At 38.4% G+C, this 26236-nt stretch overlaps 1 protein-coding gene and 2 long non-coding RNA genes across 3 annotated transcripts in view; all 3 read right to left on the bottom strand.

Moving 5' to 3' along the window:
• Nucleotides 1-2411: 2411 nt before the first annotated feature.
• Nucleotides 2412-2793, bottom strand: LOC145737018 (uncharacterized). The gene is made up of 2 exons (XR_014180190.1): nt 2663-2793; nt 2412-2605 (listed from the first exon to the last, which is right to left on the bottom strand). It is a non-coding gene; the product is annotated as an uncharacterized LOC145737018 (long non-coding RNA).
• A 15826-nt stretch (nt 2794-18619) lies between these two features.
• On the bottom strand, nt 18620-18991 carry LOC145737324 (uncharacterized). The gene has a single exon (XM_081991959.1). It carries the CDS (start codon nt 18989-18991, stop codon nt 18620-18622), a length of 372 nt encoding a protein of 123 aa, XP_081848085.1.
• Nucleotides 18992-25134: 6143 nt separating this feature from the next.
• LOC145737209 (uncharacterized) overlaps nt 25135-26236 on the bottom strand; it is a 222167-nt gene continuing 221065 nt past the window's right edge. Inside the window, exon 2 of the long non-coding RNA XR_014180317.1 lies at nt 25135-25850. This is a non-coding gene — a long non-coding RNA (uncharacterized LOC145737209). The remainder of the gene's footprint in view (nt 25851-26236) is intronic.

The raw sequence follows: 26236 nt of genomic DNA, 5'->3' as shown, positions 1-26236 counted from the left end.
TGGGCTGGACCTTCCAAAAAATTAGCTAAATAAGATATTTTGTAATTTTCTGACCAGCTATTTACAATCGCTGCTTTTTCGTATTTATTCACAAAAATAATGGGAGAGTCAATAGAAGGGTTAAATGTAGGTGGACATGTAAACTTTGGGGTGGCTGGAGTTTTTGGCTCAGCCAAAGCTGCCTGTAGGGTCATGTTAGCCATTACTGAAGTATCGTTAGGGCGTATCACACGGTTTCTCTCCCGAATTACAGGGGGTGGGCAAGGATTATTACAACCTTGTAATATAATCAAACAAACAACTGAACTGGGTTTGTCAAGCTTTTGTTTTTGTGAAGAAGTTGCCGTTTGTGTCGAAGCAGGAGAACACACAGTCGAACTATGATGCGCTCGGGTTTGAAATCTTTTAATTCTTTTATTACTTTTCTGGGTTTCGACCTTTAGCGATAGCTTCACGTAACACGAATTTTTCTTTTTCCGACAAACTTTGAGCCCTACTGCGAGTTTTTACTCGATCTTTGTCACTCGATTCACTCATGGACAATTTTTATTATGCCAATGACTATTTAAACTCATGTATGTGTTATGTTTATTTATTTATTTACGTATTTTATCTAATTTTTTTTATTTTTTTTTAATATTGTTAAATTTATTTTTTAAACAAGTTGATTATTCCTAGCAATTTCTTTGCGAATTTGCTTATTCATCAAACTAATAATTTTTTTAACGCTAAAATACACAAGCATTAATACCCCCATGCACAAAAAAATAATAATTAAAATTTCCTTAGCTGACCATGAATTATCTTTTCCCGAATTATTTGATAATCCTCCACTGTTTCCTGCTTGAGAGATAATAATTTCTTCCTCTTTTGAAGATGTACCACCCATATTAAACCAAAATTTTATCAAATGAGCGCTTCAATAGCAAAGGTAACCCCCAAAATATCACTAAATACATTAACGTTACTATCCCTGGCCAAAAGATAATAATATCTAAAATTCCTTTTTTCCTATTTCGTCTTCTAAGGCGCTGTCGTTATTATTTTGGTTTTCTTCTCCCAATAACAAGAAAAATTTAAATTATAAGCGTTTGTATCTTTCCAACACACATCGCAATTCATATGAAAAAAGTCATGTTCATGCACTAGCAAAAAAGACACTCCCTTGTAGTGATAAGCAACTTTTTTGTAAAACTCATCAACAAAACCTTCATGACATTCAATGCAAATATTCATAATTAAATTTATAGATCTTATCTCAAGAACATAATGGAAATTACAAAACACTATTGATTCATGGTGTTGTACAGCACGATTCCATAACCACCAATCCTTATCGCGTTGATTAACAACTCCAGTAATATTTTGGACACGCTTGTCAACTGGAGCTTCATAGAAATCATTCACTTCCTTTATTCTTAATGTCACGTCAATATTTGGATTATAAGTGCAACAGCTATACGTCTCACTTACGACATCTTCTCCTATTTCGTCTTCTAAGGCGCTGTCGTTATTATTTTGGTTTTCTTCTCCCAATAACAAGAAAAATTTAAATTATAAGCGTTTGTAGCTTTACAACACACATCGCAATTCATATTTTCACGTTTAATTTATGAGCCCTTCTGGGTTCATCAATTAAACTGACTCACGACGTTAAACGTCGCGCCGGGATCTCAGTTTTAAGGATGGAATCAAACACTATCGAGTTTTCTATTAAACACTTAAGTCTATTGACCAAACATTTATAAGTGGATCCGTATAATACAGCCATAATCCAACACACTAAAAGTTAATAATTCAACAATTGTACTTACATGAATACATAAGCTAAGGACTTGTCGCACTACTGTCGATTGGTTCACACTCATCCAATACTGCTGAAATCGGCGTAATTTATACCCGATTGATCAGCTGACGTAGTTTGTTATTGTTCGTCGCCTGTTTTTCATATTTCTGTAAAGCAGGTGGTGGTGACTCATCACCGATACGATGCACTAGGTGCATCCTGGTGCGACCTTGCATGCCTCGTGCGCTTAATATTTCGCAATCCTCGAATATTCTTATGTTTTTAAGTCAATAAGTCCATCTTTTGAATTAATGGATTTTCCATTCGTGACATATGTCTCCGCCCTAAAAAAACTGGTCCCCAGTTTTATATGAACAATAATTAAAATTTTATCAAAAATAAAAATATATCGTTTAGCCTAATACAAATTTTAAAGTTACATGTGTACATACGAAGACATTATAATAAATGGTTAGTAGGTTTACATATGAAGACCACAGGGGAAAAAGGCGCTTTGTCAAAAAAATCGATTTCGAGAAAAACCAGTTTAAAGGTTTTAATTTCTTACAGTCTTGTTTAAATTTTAACTAGATTTTTGAACTAGGGTAGAAATGACGACTCAGCATTTGTAGTAGCACCTATTAGGTAGATTTTAATGTAGTATGTAGCGTGGTTTACAAAAACAATATTCTTTCACTTGACGTCATAAAAAAAATGGAAAAACGCGCCATGTCCATGCGCGACATTCTAAGAAGGCGCCATGTCATTAAGTGAACACTCAAGTAATGGTGTTTTCAGCAAAATACTTGCATGCTTCATCTATTAAAAACCAGGATTTTTTATTAATTTTCTTTTGTTTTTAAATAGAAAACTTACCCTGCATGATACTATAAACTAATTTCGAGTCAGAGAGGCTTCAGGTATTTTAATTTATTGAATGTGGAATATTGGAAAAATAATTCTGCGCCTCGGGCCCACAAAATTTTTTCAAATCTTGCAGATTTTTCCACTTAATGTGACTTATTGGTAAAAGCTCTAAAATTTTTAAATAAATTATGATTATACCATTGTAATATAAGTATTATTAATACAATACATGTATGAACAGAACTTAAAAATAAAATAAAAAAACGGACTTTTCTAAAACTAAGGATCCAAATTAGGTAAAAAGTTCTAAAAAGTAACAAAAAACATAAATACATGTAGATACTAAGAATGGAATGGTACGAAACATTCTATGCAAAGAGCTACTCCACATGATTGACACATCACTTTGCTTCTTTTTTGAAGGCCACGTTTGGAACATTGTTGGCATCTTCTAGGGGTTGTCCTTTGAGCCAAGTGAGCTGCATTTTCTAACTGATGTAATTGTAATGGTCACTGCCTTTTTCTAGCCGAAAAGTTTCCCGTTAATTGATCCGCTAACTTGCTACGAAACTGCAAATGACTAATTGGTTTTGACCTTGGACGTGTTTTTTTTATTGTTTCCTTATAAAAGATGTACGAATTTACAATTCCGGCATCGACAAAGTAATAAAACTTCTTTGTTAAATTTCATCCACCACCGTCTACTTTTCCATCCGATTGGATAAGCTCACATTCTCTGATCAAATCTGTCAACCCCTCCCATAAATTTATTGTAATCGACTATTGATAGAGGGCACCTAACATTTTCCTTTACACCAAATTTATTTGTTCGAAGGACTTCTCCAAAGTCTGCTGCATTATGCACTGTTACAGCTTTTTTACCGCGATCTTTCCATTTGCAGATACAGATCTGTTTGCACGTAGTAAAATCCGATTGACCTATGCTAAGATTTTTGTCTTCTGTCAATTTGCTTTTTGGAAAAAACTTTCTTGTTTGTCTTATGGTGCCGCAACCAAAAAGATGTTTGCTTTCCAACTTTTCCATTAACGGAATTGTCGTAAAAAAATTATCGAAATAAATACAGAAACCTTTTCCTTGTAAATTTCTTGATAACTTTAGAATTACACGCTCTCCTAACGTGTCTTCAGAATTGAGGTTCTGTTCCTTTCCTTGGTAGACTTCAAATGAGTACAAATAGAATAATAGTTTGAGAGCAGGCTAAAGCCCATACCTTGAAACCCCGTTTTATGGGCTTCATCGGCATGTACTGCTTTAATGTTGACCTTCCTTTGAATGCTATCATGCTCTCATCAACAGCTACATGTCTACATGTTTGTGCTACATGTCTAATCCAGTTAGCATTGTCGGATGGTGACGGATTGTCCTTCCTGAATCCTTTGATGAATTCTGGGACACTGATTGAGTTTAGATTGTCACCCGGGACCCCTATAAGAAAGTTACCTATTCTTTTGCAGAGATCTGGATTCATAGGATTCTTGATTACCTGATGGAAAATTATGATTCCATTGGAGTTGCATCCAAGGAGAAGATTTCCGAATGTGAGGCTGGTGTCGGGGGGTTCAGTGGACACGGAGGATGTAGGGGATGATGACTTTGGGGTCAATGTTGAATCTAATTTTTGCTTCTCTAGTCGATTTAGAGTGTCCATTGTTTGTCTCAGAACATGCATGCAATTTCTCTCGTTGTCTCCAGATTGTCTCAATTTGTCCAATGCCATTGTCAAGAATCCTTCTTGCTCGGTGATGAATTTTTGCATTGCATGCTCCGTGTCTCGAGAGCTTTGAGCTTGAGCTCGTTGTCTCTCCTGTCTATATATCCGGTATTTTTGGAATAGTCCCTTATAATCTTGCTTCCAAGGTTGTTGCTTCTAGCATATTCCACAAGAACTTTGTAGGACTCATCCACATCCTCTAAGTCTACCTCTGGGACTGATTGAGATGATCCTTCTCTTTCCATCAATTCCAGCCAGCTGGGGTTAGTCAGTGTTTGAGGAGGATTGGTTAGTGGAGCCGCGATCACTAGGATTCCTTCAGAAAGGGTGGGAATTATTGACAGAGCCTGCTCTTCTTCGGGACTAAGGGAGGTGTCAAGGCCCGTATTCTCGCCAGATCCCACCACCGTTCTGATGCTTGCGGGCTGTGTTACAGGAGTGAATCAGGTCTGAGGTTTTGGCATTTTGAAAATGTTTTTTCTCGCATATCCATTTACATGGAGAAATCTAAGGACATTCAGGAACCTCTTCAATGGAAAAATAGATGTGATTCTTTTATTATGAAAATTATGAGATTGGGACCAGTATTTGCGCATCTGCGGCAAAGAATTGAATCCCATAATAATTAAAACTCCTAGAAATGCTTGTATTTCTTCATAGGTAAATCCCAAATTTTTATTGTGCTGGTTGGCGTATAGGTTTGTCTGGTCCACAATGCTTTTTTAGAAACTCTTCTGTGAAAAATAAATGGAAGAAGTCAATAGGCTCTTCCGAATCAATCTGACATAAGAATTACTGTTTACATAAATATTTATACAAAAACGAAAAATATATATAACAATTACCTGCGCATTAGGGCCTACGTTAGTGTCAAAGTTGTAGTTGTTGGTGGCAAAACCGAACTTTTTTCCCATAAGCAAAAACGATCAAAATCTAGGGTGACATCTATATTCCTCCTGTTCACTGTCACTGTCATGCAATAATTCATTGCTACTATGTTGTGTTTGTAACTTGTCTAAAGGAGTGTAAGTTTTGTCAGTAATGGAATCGTCAGAATCAAAGTCATAGAAGTCCTCTGATTGCTGAGTTGGAGTACCCAAATTAGTTCTTCTTCTCTTGCTTGACCTGCTAGATGTAGTAGAAGAGTATCCTGAACATGATGGAGTCAATGCTTGAGAAGGCGCTTCACTCTCAGAAGTCGGAGTGTCGCTATGAGCTTCTATTGTATATGGCGGAAGTGCGATTGTGTTACAGTAATAATCAGGGATCACATCTTCGGCGTCTGAGTCGCCATTCACATCAGAGTTTTCTGTCTGTTCTTCGGAAATGGCCGCAAGTTCTAATGTCGCCAAATCCACCTCTTCCGCTAATTCTGCGTGAGTCAGCGATTTTTTCCAGTGAAAGGAATCCATCTTATAAAAATAAAAAGTAATACATATAAATTTCGAGTTTAAAATATCACTTGTAAAGGGTGTCCCAACAAGAACGCAATTTTTAAATTTTAAATAAAACAGATATTTAAAAAAAAATCGTGAAACTTTATTATATCGTAAAGTAGACAGAATGAGGTTATGTATGGAACAATATATCGTGCAGATGGCCGCCGCGGCTTTGCTGGCATGCACGCGATCTTTTAATGAAATTTTCAATAACCGCTTTGCATAAATGCTGCGGTATTTCATTAATGCAGCGACCAATTTCCTCTTTTAAGGCTTGAGTCGTCGTCGGCTTATTCGCGTAAACCATCGACTTCAAAAAACCCCAAAGAAAAAAATCTAATGGTGTTACAAAACAGTGTTGTCAAAAAGATACCAGCAAAAATATCACCCGTTATTATATAATTTAAAAAAAAGTAATGTTTATTAAGTATAGGATTCATATATTATTGTACAAAAAAATGGCGTTAGATAGAGCACATACAGCGGGCGATTTTTTGTGAAACCCACACCTAACTTGTTGAGGTTTAATGTTTATCGTTACACATATTTCCCTAACAGGTGTGGGAGAACAGTATGGTTTTAAAAATTCTACTTTTTTCAAAACTTTAACATATATTACATTCGCCTCCCTCGTAACTTGTTTGATAATCGCAGGCAGGTGGTATATTGGGGTGAAGCCTTCATCCCACTGGATAAAATGGTGGTTGTTCATTAACCAATCTGCCTGTTTTTGGTGTTGTCTAGGTAGCATCTCCATCTTAAATGGTGCCCTGAATACGAAATGGTTCTGCCGCTCGCCATCAAATGTGGCCAACTCTTTAACGATAAACTTGTTCGGTTCATCTTTACAGTTGAATTTTGTACGGGTGTAATTTCAAATCTTTCAACAAAATGCGACGCAAAGATGTTCTGGAGACCATAAGTTCGGCTGATCGCTTGCGAGTCGATAGACCAGGATTACGTTGAACTGAAGCTCTTACTTGTTCAATTGTGTCTTCCGTTCTTGTTGATCTTGGGCGCCCCGCAGGTTTCTGTTCGAGAACCGAACCAGTTGCTTCGAACTTTCTGACCCACGATCGAATCACACTTTCCTTTGGACATTGATTTAAGTCATGTAATCCAAATTCGCGCCGAAACAAACGCCGAACAATAGCGCACGAATCGCCATTTTTGTAATAATGTTTAACGCAGAATGCACGTTGCGCTCCGGTGAAGTGATCTATCGCGACTAAATTTCCGAGAACCGAGCTTCTCAACCCCACCCCCTCACATAAGGTTCAAACGCAAGAGTGTTTTTAAAATCGTATGCCTTTCTGGCCCACCCTGTATTGAAAATGCAGAAGTTCATTTAAAACTTGTACTGAATCTTCAATAGAATAATAATAATCATCTGTATTACCATGAAAAGCTGCATACAATGGAGTTTTGTTACTTATCCACTCATAAATATCATTTATACTTTTTTCAACAAACTCAGAATTAAATAAATCCATAGCAACTTGTATTGAAGCGTGATTTTTAAACAAATATTTAAATTTTGAAGTCATCCATATTTTAGTACAATATAATAATATAATATAATATATATATATATAATTTACTCTCAAGCGGTATAATTTTGTTCGTCCAATGAATTACCAAAGTTGCTCATCAACCCCTATTCAACCAGAGGATACACAAGAAAAACTAGAGGCCGTAGAAGCTAATTGTCGCCGTTATACTCGAAGACGACTACCAATAAATAGTGTTGCGCCTTCTATGAATTTTGTAAAGGTGTATAAAAAACAATAAATATGGAATTTAAATGTTTATTTTTAATAAATTTGAATAAAATATTGAATTACATATACAATTTTTTTATTATTAACCACTTTTAGGTGGCTTCTTTTGGTGTTGACTAGAGGTTCGTTGTTGTGGTTGTGGTGGTTTCCATGGTAACCAACTAGGTACTTGTTTCTCCGTGGTGGTGCCGGTGGTGCTTTTGGTCGCCAAGGGAGTCGTCGATGGAACTTTTGGAGTTGTCGACGCGGGTTGCTCTCCCTTGGCGGATTTTAGTTTTTTTTATATGGAGTAAATTTAGTAACTTTAGGTTCTTTATTTATGTCTCTGCGTTTTATCATTCCACTTGTTGTGACATATGCAGAATTACACATATAACTTCCCTGAGCATTTGTTAATTCACTTGCACTACTATAACACATAACTCCGTTTTGTTGTTCATGAGCATCAATAGTTAATACTGGAGCAGCTGTTGTTCCTCCAATTCGTTGTCGTACATATTCCCCATACCAGTGACTGTCTGGTGCTATAGAAGGATTATAATAAATAGGCATATTAACAGTTATGATGGCAGTTAAACGCATTTCTAAAATGAATTCATGATTAAGATCTACTATCGAATTATAAGCTTCAGTAGAAACATCAGAATCTAAATCCGTAGTAATATTTCTTAATAAATAATGTCCAAAGGCAAAAGTCGGTATTTTTAAAGTTGTTCCTTTAGTCGATACTTCCATAACACTGGCATAGTAGTAATTTGGTGCAATCCATCTTCGAAGCATTTGTTGGGCATTTGGGACGTTATTGGTCACATCCGCTTCTATAGTTTTATCATAATGATTATTATATTGTGGTATATCTACATGTTGAACATCTCCAGCTTCTGTTCCACATTGATCTTGACGACGATAAAATTCTCTATTTATTTCAAAATCATGAGTAAAGCTTATACCAAGATGATTTGATGCATTGATCATTTTGTGACAATGTTGTAGTAAATTTATATTACTATGCACATATCCTGAATCTAAAGTAATATTATTTTCACCTGATTTGATTAATGGTAAGCCCTGACACAATATTAATCGCTTATTGTATACTCGTGTTTCTAATCTGGAACTAATATTTGAATATGTTGTAGTAAAATCTGTATTTTTGACAGTTTCACCACCACCTTTAACATCTACATCTCCTCTTATTTTATTAAAAAGAGGAACTACATCCTCATGAACTAAAGTTCTATAATGTTCATTTATTCCAAAATAATCCATTATAGGGCTTTGTAAATTACTATTTGCTACTTCAATATTAGATGTATTTGTACTATAGGGTGCCCTTGTTCCCAAACTAGTAACTGTAGCTGATATATCTTTTATAAAGAAACTTATATAATTTTTTCTGATTTCATAATACTCATATGGTGATAAATACATAGCTATGCGATTCCAAGGGACATGAGCAGATCCTCCAACTCTCGTTTGTATTTCTGCATAGCCATCAGCAGTAATATCACTAGTAGGATTGGATATAACTTTAGTGCGTTTTGCAGTTTTACAAGCAGGTAATATCCAGCGGGTTGTAGTGCAATACTCACGCTGAAAGGTCGTCCCAGGTATCTGTTTACTTGTAAAAATTGAAGGAGCAGCTGCAGCACTAATACCACTAGCACCCATTCCAGGCCCACTACCTGCACGTGAAGTACCAGCTTCTCTTGGAGCCCGCATTTGGCCTGCTTCTCCAGTCTCCATTGCTGAACCAGATGCTCCATCGTCTAATCCGGGAATTGCAGGCATAGGCCTATTTTGACGTTCTGCTTTTTCAGGTGATATATATTCAGTAATACGAGGACGTTTAGGTTTCCTCTCACGACCAGTTGGTGTTCTTTCTAGATCTGAGATAATATTAACTCGTTTACCTTTTCCTTTGTCTTTATCACTGTCGGACATTGACGGATAAAAAACTTTACCACTTGCTTTTTCTGTAAGGTGTTTTAAACCAAGACCAGCAAAACCTATTGCTGAATGCCAATTTCCTTTCAAAGCACTTTTTCCAAAACTAGATATAGCGGTGCGGTCGGCTTCATAGATATCTTCTTTAACTTGAGCGATTTCATATGCCTTATCGTGTTCTTGCGCTATTTCATCATCGGAGTCAATAGGTTCACCATTATCAATAGAATTACCAGGACCAAGATATTTGTGTCCTGGGAATAAAAACATACTGATACCCAATACCCAAGTTTATTTATTTATACCAATTCATATAAGATAAAAATAAGTAAACATACATGATAAACTTAATTAATCAAATTATAATTGCGAAATATGTCAATTAAAGCAAGTGGATTAGGAGGCTGTTTGGTATCGTCTGATAACCCAATGTCACGCCAATCATATCTTATCATTCGTACTCGAAATGCTTCAGTCCACGGGATATGACGTCGGTTGGCCGTGATTATCACGGGTGTTTTCGTGATTACTTGAGTATCCTGGTACTTGATATTTGCTGCACCACTGTCACCTCCAAGTATTTTTTTAGCATCTTCCAATTTTGATTGTTCACATTGGGCTTCATTCCAGTGTAATATACGTTGATTATATGCACATTGTAAAGGGAAGTTATTTTGACGAGTAAAGTTTTCAATATGGCCAACTGCTAAAAAGAAATCACATATAAAATTTGTAAAGAATGTTTTACCACAGGATGGTGGACCGATAATTTCAAAAGTATTAATTTTTCCATAATTGCGATCTAATATTTTATACATGGTTTCCCAGAAATCTTGTTTTCCATCCATTTCATCAATATTATCGCAAGCCCAAATATCAGTCATCTGTTTGCTTATTAAATTTTCTATTTCCATAACAGAAGCATCGATCGATAAATAATGCTCGTTTAGTTGACCATTAAGACATTGAAACCATGGCTGGCAGTTTTCATACAATTTTACATAATCTGCAAATACATAATCTCCATCACTTTCTTCATCTGAGTCGGAGAAAGGCCGCTTTTGATGCGGTGTGTTGCCGTCCTCCATCTGTTCTGCGTGTCCTTCGAGTACCTCTGATAATCGTTTGTGAAAAATAAATTTAATTCCATGTAATGCGTCTGCATAGGTTTCTCCGCTGAATAGGTATTGTAACTGTCTTCCGTCTGAACAGTAATACTCGAGGAGACGTTGCCAGTTGATGGCAGTAATCGAGGTAAGGAGAGTAGTTTTGAGATACCGCTTACCTCTCCCGTCTGGTTTGTAGCAACGGCAGCAATACCAGTTCCACGGACAAGTGTGGAAGATGTGGTAGTGAGGAAACGGTTCGTCATGTTTGCTAATGCCGTATATGGTTCCTTTTTGACGCAACATTGTTGATATCTTAGCAATTTTTTTTCCAAGCTCAAACAAAGACTCATCTCCCAACCTAATGGATTCTCGAACCAATCGGGTTTGTCCTTTTCCTGCAGCATGCTTAACCAAACTGTCCACGACTCGGTCTCCCAAAATCTCATGTTGCAAAGTAGCTCGTTCTCCATATCGGTTAAAGTTTCGATGAATATTAACTTGTCCATCATCTCCACTTCCTCCGATGTTGTCATTTGATATTTCAACTTCTGCCCCAAGACTCGGATCCAATTCTGGAGTTGAGGGCTGGTAGCCCGCTTCGGCGAGGTTGCGTCTTCTCTCTTCCTCTTGTTGGAAATCGATGTATTGCTGGTCGCCATCTTGACTCAAAATTAAATCGCTATGCACTGATCCTATTTCACTCTCGTTACCACTTATATACGCACTATCACTAATTTCGATGTCGCTCATACTCAATCAATCAATCAATCAGCCCTCGACGTCCACTGCTGAACATAGGCCTCCCTCATGGCTCTCCACCCCTGTCTGTCCTGGCTCGCTTGGATCCATTGTTTGCCATTCTCTTTATCCCCCTCCGCCCTCATCCAAGGCCAATCCGTCTATGCAGTTCACATGTCTGGTTGTCCCTTGATATTCGGATTTCGTGACCTAAATATATGTATTTGTCAACTTGCTCGATTTCATTATTTCCGATGTTTATTGTCTCGCTCATGACAAGGTTTGTCATGATCTTGGTCTTAGTGAAGTTCATTTTTAGACCAACTTCAGAACATGCTTCCTCTAACTCTCCTAGCATCTGTTTCGCCTCTCTTAGACAGTCTGTTGTTAGGACTATGTCATCTGCAAAGCGGAGATGGTTAAGTTTTTCACCATCGATGTTTATTCCTTTATTATCCCAGTTAAGTTTTTTAAAAGCATGTTCTAAGACAGTTATGAATAGTTTAGGAGACATGGTATCCCCCTGTCTCACCCCTCTGCCGATTTTTATGCGGTTGGTGGCTTCGTGTAGTTTAATAGTCATGGTAGCATTTTTGTATATATTGTGAATAAGTGTTGCGTATCTATAGTCTATACGACAACTTGTTAGGGCGTCCATTATAGCTTTCAGTTCAATGGTGTCAAAAGCTTTATGGAAGTCTATAAACAGGAGGATTAGTGGTCTGTTGTATTCCACTGTTTTTTCTATGAGGGTTTTGATGCTTTGCAAGTGGTCGTTTGTTCCGAACCCAGATCGGAATCCCGCTTGCTCCTTGGGTTGGTAGAGTTCAAGTTTATTTTCTAATCTTGACGTTATGATTCTAGTAAAGAGCTTATACAGATGACTAAGAAGGGTTATTGGGCGGTAATTTTCCAGGTCCGTTATGTCTCCTTTTTTGTGGAGCAGTATGGTGGTTGCTTCGTACCACTTGTCAGGAATATCACTTTCCTGTAAGCACATGTTGAAGAGTTTCTGTAGTTTCTGCAGTAAAAGAGGGCCTCCCATCTTAATCGCTTCTGTCATCACTTCGTCTTCACCTGGAGATTTATTGTTTTTCATCTTTGTTAGTGCTCCTCTGATTTCTTCGATGGTGATATCGGGCATCTCTTCGGATCCTTGGTTTGTAACTCCCTGTATACGTGATGTTATGTCTGGGTTCAGCTGTTCTTTGTGGCGGCTTTTGTATAGATCATAATAGAATTCCTCCGCAATGCTTAGGATTTCCTCTCGGTTTGAAGTGACATTTCCTTGTTTGTTCTTTAGTTTTACTATGTCTTTTTTGCCTTCGGTTAGATGCCTTCTCAGTACTTTCATGCTTTTGTTCTGTTCTATTGTCTCTTGAGTCTTCCTACTGCGGTAGTTTCTGAGGTCGCCTCTGGTTGCCTTTGATATTTCTTTATTTATCTTCTTAAGCTCAGCAATGTTGTTGCTCCCATTTCTTCTCATTTGGTCGCGCTGGGCAAATAAGTTTTTCGTGTTTTGGCTTATTTTGTCTTCTTTTCCGCCTTTCGAGCAGGATGCCGCCTGGCTTTCTTTTAGCGCGTTGGTTATAGCGCCGTTTAAGCTATTGATGTTTGTGTATGAGTTGGCGCTTGTTTGTAGTATATTCGTGATCTGAGTTTCGAATCCTTGGGTGTCGCTCGGTGTTATCCATGTTTGTTTAGACTTTTTCCTTATCAGTTTATATCGTTCACTGTCAAGTTCCATTTGGACCTTGCAGCGCACCATTCTGTGGTCGCTGCCAGTTCTGCAGGTGTTTAATACTGTTACATCTTTTACAATCTGCCGTTTGTCTGTGATTATGAAGTCTATCTCGTTTTTAGTCCTGCCGTCTGGGCTCTCCCATGTCCATCTTCTATGGGCCTTTTTTTTGAAGAAGCTGTTCATTTGGTACAGGTTATGTTGAAGTAGGAAGCCCAGTAGGGTTTCCCCACGAGCGTTTCTTCCTTCGGATCCAAAGTTCCCGAGTGATGACTCAGATGTGTCTAATTTCGTGCCGATTTTAGCGTTGAAATCCCCGCATATTATGGTGAAATGCGTAGATGTTTCGTTTAGGGCTAAAGTTATTTCTTCGTAAAAGATGTCTACTTCTTCGTCGGGATGGGAGGACGTCGGTGCGTAGACTTGTATGACTTTGATGTTGTATTTTTCGTTTAGTTTCAGGACTAGATAGACTACTCTGGTGGAGATCTTTTTAACAGTTAGGATCTGATTTTTGAGTCGCTTATTAATTATGAAGCCGACTCCGCCTTCCGATTTGTCTTCTTCCCCGGCGTAGTAAAAGGAGTGACCCGATTTCAGTGTGACCAAACATTCGCCCCTCCTTCTGATCTCGCCGAGTCCTACAACGTCCCATTTGATCTTCTGCAATTCGGTTTGTAGTTCTATTAGATTTTCCTCAGCCAAAAGAGTTCTTGCGTTATAGGTGATAACACTTAGTTTTCTTGCCTTTTTTCTGTTTGGCGTCTTATTCAAGTTGGTAAGTCGTTGGAACGATTTCTTGCCTCCCCCAGAATCCTCGAGGCAGACCCTTTTCAGGGTGTGGGAGTTGTCATTTGGTGATCTACCCACCTGGGGTACACTTCCGTTTGTTTGAGAAATCGCCATAATGAGGGGTATTTGGCCATAAAACACCGCGCTGGCCAGACGTGTTGGTGAGTGTGTGATTTCAGCCGCCCATTCTGGGAACCGACGCTGTTTGTAGCCGCCCACTCTGGGTCAGACGCTACGTGGGAACCTTCTTAGCTTCATCTCCATCCACTTTGAGACCTTACCGGCATGGGTGTCCCTACCGGTAGCTACGCTACCGCCGGCATCGCTCCCAGAGTACTGGAGATTACTGAGCCCTCCCACCAACGACAAGGTGATGGTTCCCCTAGGGGGGGGAACCGCTCATACTACTTCAACTTAAACACTGAATGCTTATCTCGTTCGCGGAAACAAAAATCCTGATCACTTGGTCAATGAAAACTTCGTTTTCATTCCCAGCAGCAGCAGCAGCAGCCGGCTATATACCAGGTGTCCAAGAGCACCCTGGACATAGGAGATTAACATGGGAAAACGGTTTTGATTTTTTTGCGCCTGTACGGTTGATTTGATGGAAAAATCGTATTAATGAAAGTTGTAGTACCTATCACGGACTAGTTTTCTGTATTTTTTTCAGATCTGTAACTTGAGCCCTTTCGTCGTAAAACACGAACAAAAATGAGAAAATTTTAACTTTTTACCTGCACTGTATAGACGGTTGTCGAGCAACCTTACCAGCAACAATGATCTGTTTACCCGTTGCCCGACAACCGCATATACAGTGCAGGTAAAAAGTTAAAATTTTCTCATTTTTGTTCGTGTTTTACGACGAAAGGGCTCAAGTTAGAGATCTGAAAAAAATACAGAAAACTAGTCCGTGATAGGTACTACAACTTTCATTATTACGATTTTTCAATCAAATCAACCGTACAGGCGCAAAAAAATCAAAACCGTTTTCCCATGTTAATCTCCTATGTCCAGGGTGCTCTTGGACACCTGGTATATGAATATTGGCGGGAGAAAATGCTGATAACCGTTATCAAAGTAGGCGGAGTCAAAGTGGGGAAAGGGGATTTTAAAGTTCGTGAATTACCGCATGCATCGCCGGATGCGGTTGAATTACTATGGCCTGGTTCCGTAGTAATTCTAATTCACGAACTATATTATAGTTCATGAATGAATCGCCCGCAACGCTCCGAGCGCATGAACTATAGTACAATAAAAAATCCCCTTTCCCCACTTTGACTCCGCCTACTTTGATCACGGTTATCAGCATTTTCTCCCGCCAATATTCATATATATAGCCGGCTGCTGCTGGGAATGAAAACGAAGTTTTCATTGACCAAGTGATCAGGATTTTTGTTTCCGCGAACGAGATAAGCATTCAGTGTTTAAGTTGAAGTAGTATGAGCGACATCGAAATTAGTGATAGTGCGTATATAAGTAGTAACGAGAGTGAAATAGGAAGTCACCTGGCAAATTTGCAAAAATTCAAGAAATTTTATAAAACGGAAACACAAGTTTAAGAAACGTTCGTTTTATTTCATTATAACACAAAAATATTTATAATAGGTGTTGAAAATGGTCACCGTTCATCTCGATACACTTCAAATAACGTTTTTCGATCGAATTAACAATACGGGCGAGCATCGCGAGGTCTTCATTGATGATATCGAACTCGACTGTTATCCAATGTTTGAGATCTTCGACATTTGCTATCGGATGCGTATAAACCCGGTTCTTCATTAGGCCCCAAATTGAAAAGTCCATCGCTGTGAGGTCCGGAGACCTTGGGGGCCAACCAATGCAACCACCTCTACCAATCCATCCTGGGAAGTGCTCGTTGAGGAAAGCGCGAACCTCCAAGCTGAAATGCGGCGGGGCGTCATCCTGCTGCAAAATTATGTTCCGTCCTTCGAATCTGTCGTCCTCATCCAAGGTGACGCGTAATTCTTGTAAAAGCTCCAAGTAAGTTTCCGAATTAACGGACACGTCGAAGAAATAGGGGCCAACTATCCCTCGATAATTCATTCCGGCCCAAACCATAACTCCAGGAGAATTCACTTCCTTTTCGAGGATCTCATGAGGATGAGCATCGGCCCAATAAACGCAGTTATGCCTATTTACCCTGCCATCAACCTTGAATTGTGCTTCATCACTCCACAAGACTTGTCTCTCGAAAAAAGGATCGGCTGCTTTCATAATTAGGTACCACTCGCAGAATTCCATGCGCGGCAGATGGTCTCGCGGTTTTAGCTGCTGCAGCAAATGAGGACGATAACAGTGCAAACCGATATCTTCCATGATTCTACGAAGTGTACGAGATGGTATTTCAAGCACCAACGATCTCCGTTTGGCAGAGCGGCGAGGATTTTCGACGAAACTTTGCGCTACCATCATGCTATTCTTTTCAGTGCGCACCGAACGTGGACTCCCAATACGCTTTGCATCTTCAACACTACCGGTCCTTTCAAACTTTTTGGCTAATTCAACCATGTAATTGCGGTTTGGGAAATGTGTATCAGGCCACTTTTCTCTAAAACCCTCTTCAATAGCTCCATAATCGCGATCCAGACAATAAAACTGTTTCAACAAAAACACACGCTGTTGTAATGAAAACTTGACTCGAACGTTTTGTGCCATTTTACTCAAAAATTACAATCTAACAACGCAAAAAAACCGGTTTGATCTGTCTTGCTTGAGGTCGACAAGCATACTAACTTATGCCCACCCGGCCGCGTTGCTACGCGCACCTGAAATCCGAGCGAGAGTGGTGGGTCTGACGCATGAACTGTTTTCAAGGCTGCCAGGTGACTTATGCCCACCCCTGTAGATAAAATATTTAATATGGGTGATGTCGAATATTGTTGAAAGAACTGAAGGAGTTCTTCTTCCAAATGTCTTTATGCGTTTTATTTGCTGTGTAGCTTCCCGTACTACTTGCTGAACTTGCATGTGAAGAGGATCCACTACACTCGTCAAAAAATTCATCCGAAGGTTCGCATTCTTCCACCATTGGTTCTTCGGTAACTTGGCAATATTGAGACAATTATATAGTTAGTATATGTCTAATCTAACTAGGTATGCACCTTTTTCTGCCGGCGAGCTCACAGTACTCACACTGTCGGGGAGATTCCTAGAGATACCTTGTGAGATTAAAGATGTAGCTGTTGGAGATTCCATAAAGTCGAATATTTCGTCGTTTTCCACGTTTTCTTGGTAATTTAAGGATTCGGGAACATTTGCAGTACCCGCTTGCCCAGGAACAAACCGGAGGATGTAGACAAGGTCAGTGTGGAAGATCCACCAGAATAAACCACCGTTATATTTTGTTCCCATTGTTGCTTTAAGAATTGGTGCAGATTCGGTTCTAGTGACGTTTGGCAAAATGTCGTGAAGTAGTCGTGCTCCTTTAAGAGATCTACGAACTTCGGAAATGAAATTGTGTATTCGTTGAATTTGTTGCTTCCCGCTAGTTTGATTTGCTTCTTTATTTTCTGGAGTGGTAGTAAAACGGTCTTTAATGAGCGTTTGCCAGCTAAGTTGTTTTCGTTCTGCATGATTACCTGCGTTAATTCTAACCATTGCAATATCAGGTAAAAAGGAAGTTGCTCCACTTGAATGGGCCAAAGAAGTTCCAGCAAATTCAGAAGACAGGAAATCTCGCATGGTGCCATCATTGAATTGGTTAGTTGAGGTGGTGAAACGTCTTCGCAATCGCTATAAAATATTTAATCTTCACGTGCGCTCCATAACTTTACAATTTCTCGACGCTTACTTATTTTCTCCCCAATAACATATTAAAGAATTATCATTATTGCACGTATCTACAGCACAAATATCGCACTTTAAGTGGCTGGTTTATTGCACGTATCTACAGCACAAATATCGCAATTTAAGTGGCCTTTAGTATGTTCGTGAACCAACATTAAACTTACATCTTTAACATTGTATGCCACTTTTTCCCAAAACGTATTACTTAATGTACGGTAACACTTTGCACAAAGAATCATTATAGTTCCATTTGATTCTATCATAGCTGAATAGTAATAATTGCAAAATGATAACATGGTATGGTGTTGTGTTGGGCGATTCCACAACCGCCAATTTTCTTGTGCTTCAGTAATTTTTCCAGTTCCATTTTGTACACGCATATCTTCGGGTGCTTCATAGAAATTATTTATTTCTTTGATTTTCTTTAAAATTTCATTATTGGGATAAAATTCGCAGCAACGATATCTATCACTTACGACATCTTCACCAGTTTCTAAGTCTGCTTCTGTTTCACTATTTATCGGCACTTCTGGTGATGTAACAACGTTGCACAATTCTTCTAAAGCTTCTGTACAATCACTAACTGCTGGTGAAGTAGACATGGTTTAACGTGTTGGAGCAATCTGCTTTTTAAACTGTTTGGAAGAAACTATAAACTCAAAATTATCAAAGTCGTGTAAATCATAAGGTAATTCCAAATTTGATACTAATTTTAATTTTGTCAACTCATACCTTAAGTGCCTTGGGGTAATTATGTTTGGATGCAATATAACGGGTGATTTTTTAAGAGGTATAGGATTTGATTTTCAAAAAAAAACACAAAAAATTTGAAAAAATCGATGAAATCTTTATTGGAATCGATAGAACGATCAATATAATTTAATGTTTGAAGATGATTTCATGTAAATGTTGGCCGCGGCTCCGCTTTAGATGGCCCATGCGCAAGGTCCAATTCTGGCACACTCTCTCCAACATATCGGCCGGTATTTCATGAATAAATGCTTCAATATTGGCTTCCAGTGCGTCAATCGTTGCTGGTTTATCCCTGTAGACATGAGCCTTAACATGGCCCCACAAGAAATAGTCCAAAGGCGTTAAATCGCACGATCTAGGCGGCCAATTGACGGGCCCGAAACGTGAGATAAACTGTTCACCAAAGGCGGCTCTCAATTTGGCCATTGATTCGCGTGCCGTGTGGCATGTGGCACCGTCTTGTTGAAACCACATGTCAGGCATGTCCAATTCTTCCATTTTGGGCATAAAAAAATCGTCAATCATCACACGGTAGCGCTCGCCATTCACAGTAATGTTCCGGCCATCGTCGCCTTTGAAGAAGTACCCTGTATGATGCCACCGGCCCATAATCCACACCAAACAGTGACTTTTTTGGGATGCATTGGTAGCTCTTGCAATGCTTCTGGCTGGTCTTCACTCCAGATGCGGCAATTTTGCTTGTTGACGTATCCATTCAACCAGAAATGAGCTTCGTCGCTGAACACAATTTTTCGATAAAAAAATGGATCTTCCTCCAACTTTGCCAGCGCCCGTTCACCAAATGTTAGACGTTGTGGGAGGTCGTGTGGCTTCAATTCTTGCACCAGCTGTATCTTATAAGGTTTCACTCCCAAATCCTTTCGCAAAATTTTCCACGTAGTGGAGTAACAGAGGCCCAATCGCTGCGAACGGCGGCGAATCGACATTTCACGGTCATCAAAAACACTGGCGGATACAGCCGCAATATTTTCTTCGGTCCTCACTCTACGTATGCGTGTTAGTGGTTTAATGTTCAATAGTGTAAACTGGGTTCGAAATTTAGTCACAAGCTTCCGAATAGCTCCCTCAGTAGGCCGACCAAACTGCCCATAAATTGGAAGAAGTGCGCAATGCACTCTCTTAACCGAGCATGAATTTTGAGAGTAAAATTCAATAATTTGCAAGCGTTGTTCGTTCGTAAGTCGATTCATGATTAAATTATAGACCAAACTGAACAAGTTTGACAATGACACAAGACACGATTCACGCGTGATCTGTCAAAAACAGTGTTGTCAAAAAGATACCAGCAAAAAAATCACCCGTTATTATATAATTTTAAAAAAAGTTATGTTTATTAAGTATAGGAGCGCACGAATCGCCATTTCTGTAATAATGTTTAACGCAGAATTCACGTTGCGCTCCGGTGAAGTGATCCATCGCGACTAAATTTCCGAGAACCGAGCTTCTCAACCCTACCACCCGCACCGCCCCCTCACATATCCGCTAACTTGCTACGAAACTGCAAATGACTAATTGGTTTTGACCTTGGACTTGTTTTTTTTTATTGTTTCCTTATAAAAGATGTACGAATTTACAATTCCGGCATCGACGGAATTGTAACGGACTTTTCCATCCGATTGGATAAGCTGACATTCTCTGATCAAATCTGTCAACCCCTCCCATAAATTTATTGTAATCGACTATTGATAGAGGGCACCTAACATTTTCCTTTACACCAAATTTATTTGTTCGAAGGACTTCTCCAAAGTCTGCTGCATTATGCACTGTTACTGCTTTTTTACCGCGATCTTTCCATTTGCAGATACAGATCTGTTTGCACGTAGTAAAATCCGATTGACCTATGCTAAGATTTTTGTCTCCTGTCAATTTGCTTTTTGGAAAAAACTTTCTTGTTTGTCTTATGGTGCCGCAACCAAAAAGATGTTTGCGTTCCAACTTTTCCATTAACGGAATTGTCGTAAAAAAATTATCGAAATAAATACAGAAACCTTTTCCTTGTAAATTTCTAACGTGTCTTCAGAATTGAGGTTCTGTTCCTTTCCTTGGTAGACTTCAAATGAGTACAAATAGCCCGTTTGAGAGCAGGCTAAAGCCCATACCTTGAAACCCCGTTTTATGGGCTTCGTCGGCATGTACTGCTTTAATGTTGACCTTCCTTTGAATGCTATCATGCTCTCATCAACAGCTACATGTCTACATGTTTGTGCTACATGTCTAATCCAGTTTGCATTGTCGGATGGTGACGGATTGTCCTTCCTGAATCCTTTGATGAATTCTGGGACACTGATTGAGTTTAGATTGTCACCCGGGACCCCTATAAGAAAGTTACCTATTCTTTTCCAGAGATCTGGATTCATAGGATTCTTGATTATCTGATGGGAAATTATGATTCCATTGGAGTTGCATCCAAGGAGAAGATTTCCGAATGTGAGGCTGGTGTCGGGGGGTTCAGTGGACACGGAGGATGTAGGGGATGATGACTTTGGGGTCAATGTTGAATCTAATTTTTGCTTCTCTAGTCGATTTAGAGTGTCCATTGTTTGTCTCAGAACATGCATGCAATTTCTCTCGTTGTCTCCAGATTGTCTCAATTTGTCCAATGCCATTGTCAAGAATCCTTCTTGCTCGGTGATGAATTTTTGCATTGCATGCTCCGTGTCTCGAGAGCTTTGAGCTTGAGCTCGTTGTCTCTCCATTCTGATTCCTTTCAACATTCCAAGAGCCTGAGACTCTGAGATCTCTTTTGAGAGATACTCATATAGAGTTATATTGAACAATCACCCTGTCTATATGTGACGTAGTGTAAAGTCACCGAGTGTTCTGCGCTTGGACCTGAACGGATTCGCGCAGTGTGCCGCATGAAATGTAGTAGAGTAATGGCGTAAACTGAGAGGAATAAAAATGTTCTTCAGTATGAAACTCGAGTGTTAATTAACCAAAGATAAAGACATTACAAAGTGGCGACGAGGATATAGGATTTTCCTTCGACTTCGTGGTATAAAGATAGTTACTACAAAACAATTTTTTTTTAACACTAATTCACGGAAAGTAACAGTGTTAAAATGGCGACCATTGGATTGCAATTGGAATTTGATCCCAAGGTTCATGATTGGAGTGTCCACATAAGCCGGTTGGAACAGTTTTTTGTAGCTAATCAAATCACAGAGGAGGCAAGGAAAAGGGCAATTTTGTTAAATGGGCTGACGCAAGAAGCTTACATACTACTTCAAAATTTGTGCCATCCCACTAAACCATCCGAAGCAACCTTCAAAGACCTGGTGAGGTGTTTAAATACTTACTACAAGGGTAGAAGTGTCGTATTTGCTGAAAGATGTAAGTTTTATTCGGCACACAAGTCACCAAACGAAAGCGTTCAAGACTGGGCAGTCAGGCTTCGTAGTTTAAGTATGAGATGCAATTTTGGAGACCACCTTAAGGACATTTTGCGAGATCGATTTATTTGTGGAATGAATCCGGGGAAAGTTTTGGAAAAATTATTAGAGCAAAACAGCAGTATTACGTTTGACGAGGCCATTAATATGGCATTAATAGCCGAAACGACCTGGGTGAATCGACAGTCAGATATTATTTTTCCGGCAAACCAACAACCACAAGAAGTTTTTCGACTCCAAAGGTTCCAAAGAGGCCGAGAAAATGCAACAAGCTGGAGACAAAGGGAACAAGATGGCAATCGTGCACGAACGGCTAATAGAAATTTTGGACAGGCGAGTGGCGTTGGCAACGCTGGAAGCAGGAAACCAAACACAGGCGAGTTGTGCACTATTTGTCGCAAAGGTAAACATCAGGAAAATAAATGTTTTTATCGAAATTCCTCTAAATATTGTACTTATTGTAAAGTTAAAACACACAATTCGTCCAATTGTAGAAACAAAAATAAGAACGTAAATAGTTTAAATCTTGACGATAGTGACGTCGAGGTTTCTAATTTTAATATTAATTTAAATGATTTTCCTGTTTACTCTATTAATGACAGTATTTCCAAGCCTATTATAATAAACGTAAATATTAACAAAATACCGTTTAAATTTGAACTAGATTCTGGGGCAGCTGTTTCATGCATACCGGAATTTATGTATGTTAATAATTTTAGGAATGTGCCTTTAAAGAAATGCGACATCACTTTGGTTAATTTTACTGGTGATAAAATAGCACCTTTAGGCGAAATATGTGTTCCGGTAGAATATAACAATAACAAAGATGAGATAAAATTTTGCGTTATTAAAAACAGTAAAGCGGCTTTACTAGGCAGAGATTTCATTTCAAAGTTTAAGATTGTTTTTAAGCAAATAAATTACATTTCAGACGACTTCAAATCTAAATTATTAAGCAAATATTTGGATGTATTTTCTGATAAAATCGGTTGTTTCAAAAACTTCAAACTAAAATTGTATTTAAAAGAAAATTTTGTTCCAAAATTTTTTAAACCTAGACCGTTACCTTATGCATTAAAATCCAAAGTTGAACTTGAATTAAATAAATTGGTTGATTCGGGGATATTAATTCCAATTCAGTATTCTGAATGGGGTACACCCATTGTACCGGTTTTAAAGCCGGACGGGTCAGTTCGATTATGTGGTGACTACAAAATTACTCTGAATCCATTTTTGATTGACGATAAATATCCCATTCCACGAATTGATGACTTGTATGCTAAATTAAGTGGGGGTAAACGATTTTCAAAGATTGATTTGAGTTCAGCATACCAACAAATTGTACTTGATCCAGATTGTGCTAAAGTAACTACAATATCTACTCATAAAGGCTTATTTTATTATAGTAGGTTACCGTTTGGAGTCAGTTGCGCACCTGGTCAGTTTCAAAGACTAATGGATCAACTTTTCACGAATGTTAATGGTGTTTCAGTATTTTTGGATGACATTTTGATCACTGGCAAAGATGACAGGGAACATATTGAAAATTTAGAGAGTGTTTTAAACATTTTAAAAGACAATAACTTGACTGTCAAACCTGAAAAGTGTAAATTTTTTGCGGAGAGTATTTCTTACTTAGGTTATGACATTAGCGAAAAAGGGTTACATAAATCAAAAAATAAACTAGAAGCGATTAGTAAAATTCCAGAACCACAAAATGTTAGTCAATTGAGATCTTTTATTGGAGCAATTAATTATTATAATAGATTCATACCTAACATTCCAACTCTTTTACATCCACTTTACGAGCTAATAAAAAAGGACGTTAAATGGAATTGGAGCAGGGAGTGTCAAGAATCATTTGTAAAAGTAAAAAACATTCTTATATCAGACACAGTTTTAGTACATTTCGATTCTGTATTACCTTTAGTACTCACAGTAGATGCTTCTGATTATGGAGTCGGTGCAGTACTATCACATATCTTTGAGAATGGTGTCGAAAGACCAATTTGCTTTGCTTCTAAGACGTTGACTGACCAACAGAAACGTTGGAGCCAAATTGATAAAGAATCCTTCGCTATTATTTTTGGAATTAAAAGATTCTACCAATATTTGTTTGGAAACAAATTTACATTAGTAACCGATAATAAAGCCTTAGTGACAATTTTTGGACCAAAAAAAGGAATTCCCACCATGGCAGCAAATAGATTACAAAGATATGCTTGTTTTTTAAGTGGTTTTAACTTTGACATTAAATATGTGCAGACAAAAAATAATATTGCCGATTTTCTTTCAAGATTACCAGTTCACATTGCTGAAGTTGAAAATGATGATAGCGATGCGCTTCAAATAAACTATTTGACTGAAGCTAGTGATTTAAATTTAAATTTATTAGATATTGAGCGTGCTTTACATAAAGACAATATTTTATCAAAAATAATTACATTTGTTAAGTCTGGATGGCCGAAACAAACCAAAGATTCAGCACTAAAACCATACTTTAGAAAAAAAGAGGAAATAAATATAGTAAACAATGTGTTGGTATGGGGTCATCGAGTTATAATTCCGGAATCATTCCAATCAAGAGTTTTAGAAATGTTACATAACACGCATATGGGTATTGTAAAAATGAAATCTCTGGCTCGGTCATATGTGTGGTGGCCAAACCTAAATAATGATATTGAAGGCATTAGTAAATCATGTAATATATGTCAGACTTTTCAACGTAATGTAAACACTGGAATACTCCAATCCTGGCCAATTGAAAATTATCCTTGGAATCGCATTCATATAGATTATATGGGTCCTATAAAGGGCAAATATTGCTTAATTGTGATTGATGCGTTTTCAAAATGGCTGGAGGTATTCCTAATGTCGAGTATTACGTCAGAGCAGACGATTGACAGGTTACGAGGATTGTTTTCAAGATACGGATTACCAAAAACTCTTTGTTCGGACAATGGTACACAGTTTACCTCTCATGAATTTAAAAATTTCTTGACACAAAACAATGTTACACACATAACTTCACCAACTTATCATGCTGCGTCAAACGGAGCAGCAGAGAATAGTGTAAAAACGGTAAAGAACTTCTTAATTAAGGAACTCAATACATGTAATAACGTTATAAACTTAAATCGTTCGTTAGATAGATTTTTAATGATGTATCGAATGACGGAACATTGTTCAACTGGTGAGTCACCTTCTCGTTTGTTTTTGGGTAGGCAGATTCGGTCTCGATTTGATTTAATTAGACCAGATAATGTTAATATACTACCGAAAAATACGTCGGAAGTGATTGATAACTTAAAAAAGTCGCAAGATCGAAACCAGAAATATTTTAAGGGGAAGAGAGAGGAGATATTCACGGTTGGACAATGTGTTTTCGCTAAAGATTATCGTAACATACAAAAACCGATTTGGACAATCTGTCATGTGATTAAAGTGTTGGGTAAAAACGTATATTTAGTGAAAGTGCATAAAAGTGATTTGACTTGGAAAAGACATCAAAATCAATTGCGACAATGTGAGACACACACCCAATCGGGATCGGTATCAGAGTCTGTAAGTGTCGTTGACGAGAGTCTAGAGTTAGATGAAAAGGCTGACGAGAGTGAAACCGTTCCATCGCGACAATCTTCATCGAACAACTCATCCGTTCGCACATCACTTCTTATACATAATCGACCTCAGAGAACTCGTAAATCACCAGACAGGTTAAGATACGACTAGCTATAAAAGAAATTGTCGAGAAACAAAATTGTTAATATGTAAATATGTAGTCCATAGGAATAAATAATAAGGGTAACAATTATTTTCGGTTATGTTTTATAATTAAGTAGGGGAGAGTGTGACGTAGTGTAAAGTCACCGAGTGTTCTGCGCTTGGACCTGAACGGATTCGCGCAGTGTGCCGCATGAAATGTAGTAGAGTAATGGCGTAAACTGAGAGGAATAAAAATGTTCTTCAGTATGAAACTCGAGTGTTAATTAACCAAAGATAAAGACATTACACTATATATCCGGTATTTTTGGAATAGTCCCTTATAATCTTGCTTCCAAGGTTGTTGCTTCTAGCATATTCCACAAGAACTTTGTAGGACTCATCCACATCCTCTAAGTCTACCTCTGGGACTGATTGAGATGATCCTTCTCTTTCCATCAATTCCAGCCAGCTGGGGTTAGTCAGTGTTTGAGGAGGATTGGTTAGTGGAGCCGCGATCACTGGGATTCCTTCAGAAAGGGTGGGAATTATTGACAGAGCCTGCTCTTCTTCGGGACTAAGGGAGGTGTCAAGGCCCGTGTTCTCGCCAGATCCCACCACCGTTCTG

The sequence above is a fragment of the Ips typographus genome, linkage group LG13 (genome assembly GCF_016097725.1).
Source record: "Ips typographus isolate SLU linkage group LG13, UJ_Ityp_2.0, whole genome shotgun sequence".
NCBI lineage: Eukaryota > Metazoa > Arthropoda > Insecta > Coleoptera > Curculionidae > Ips > Ips typographus.
Note: the sequence above shows the minus strand (reverse complement) of the source record. Positions and strands in the feature narration are given on the sequence as shown.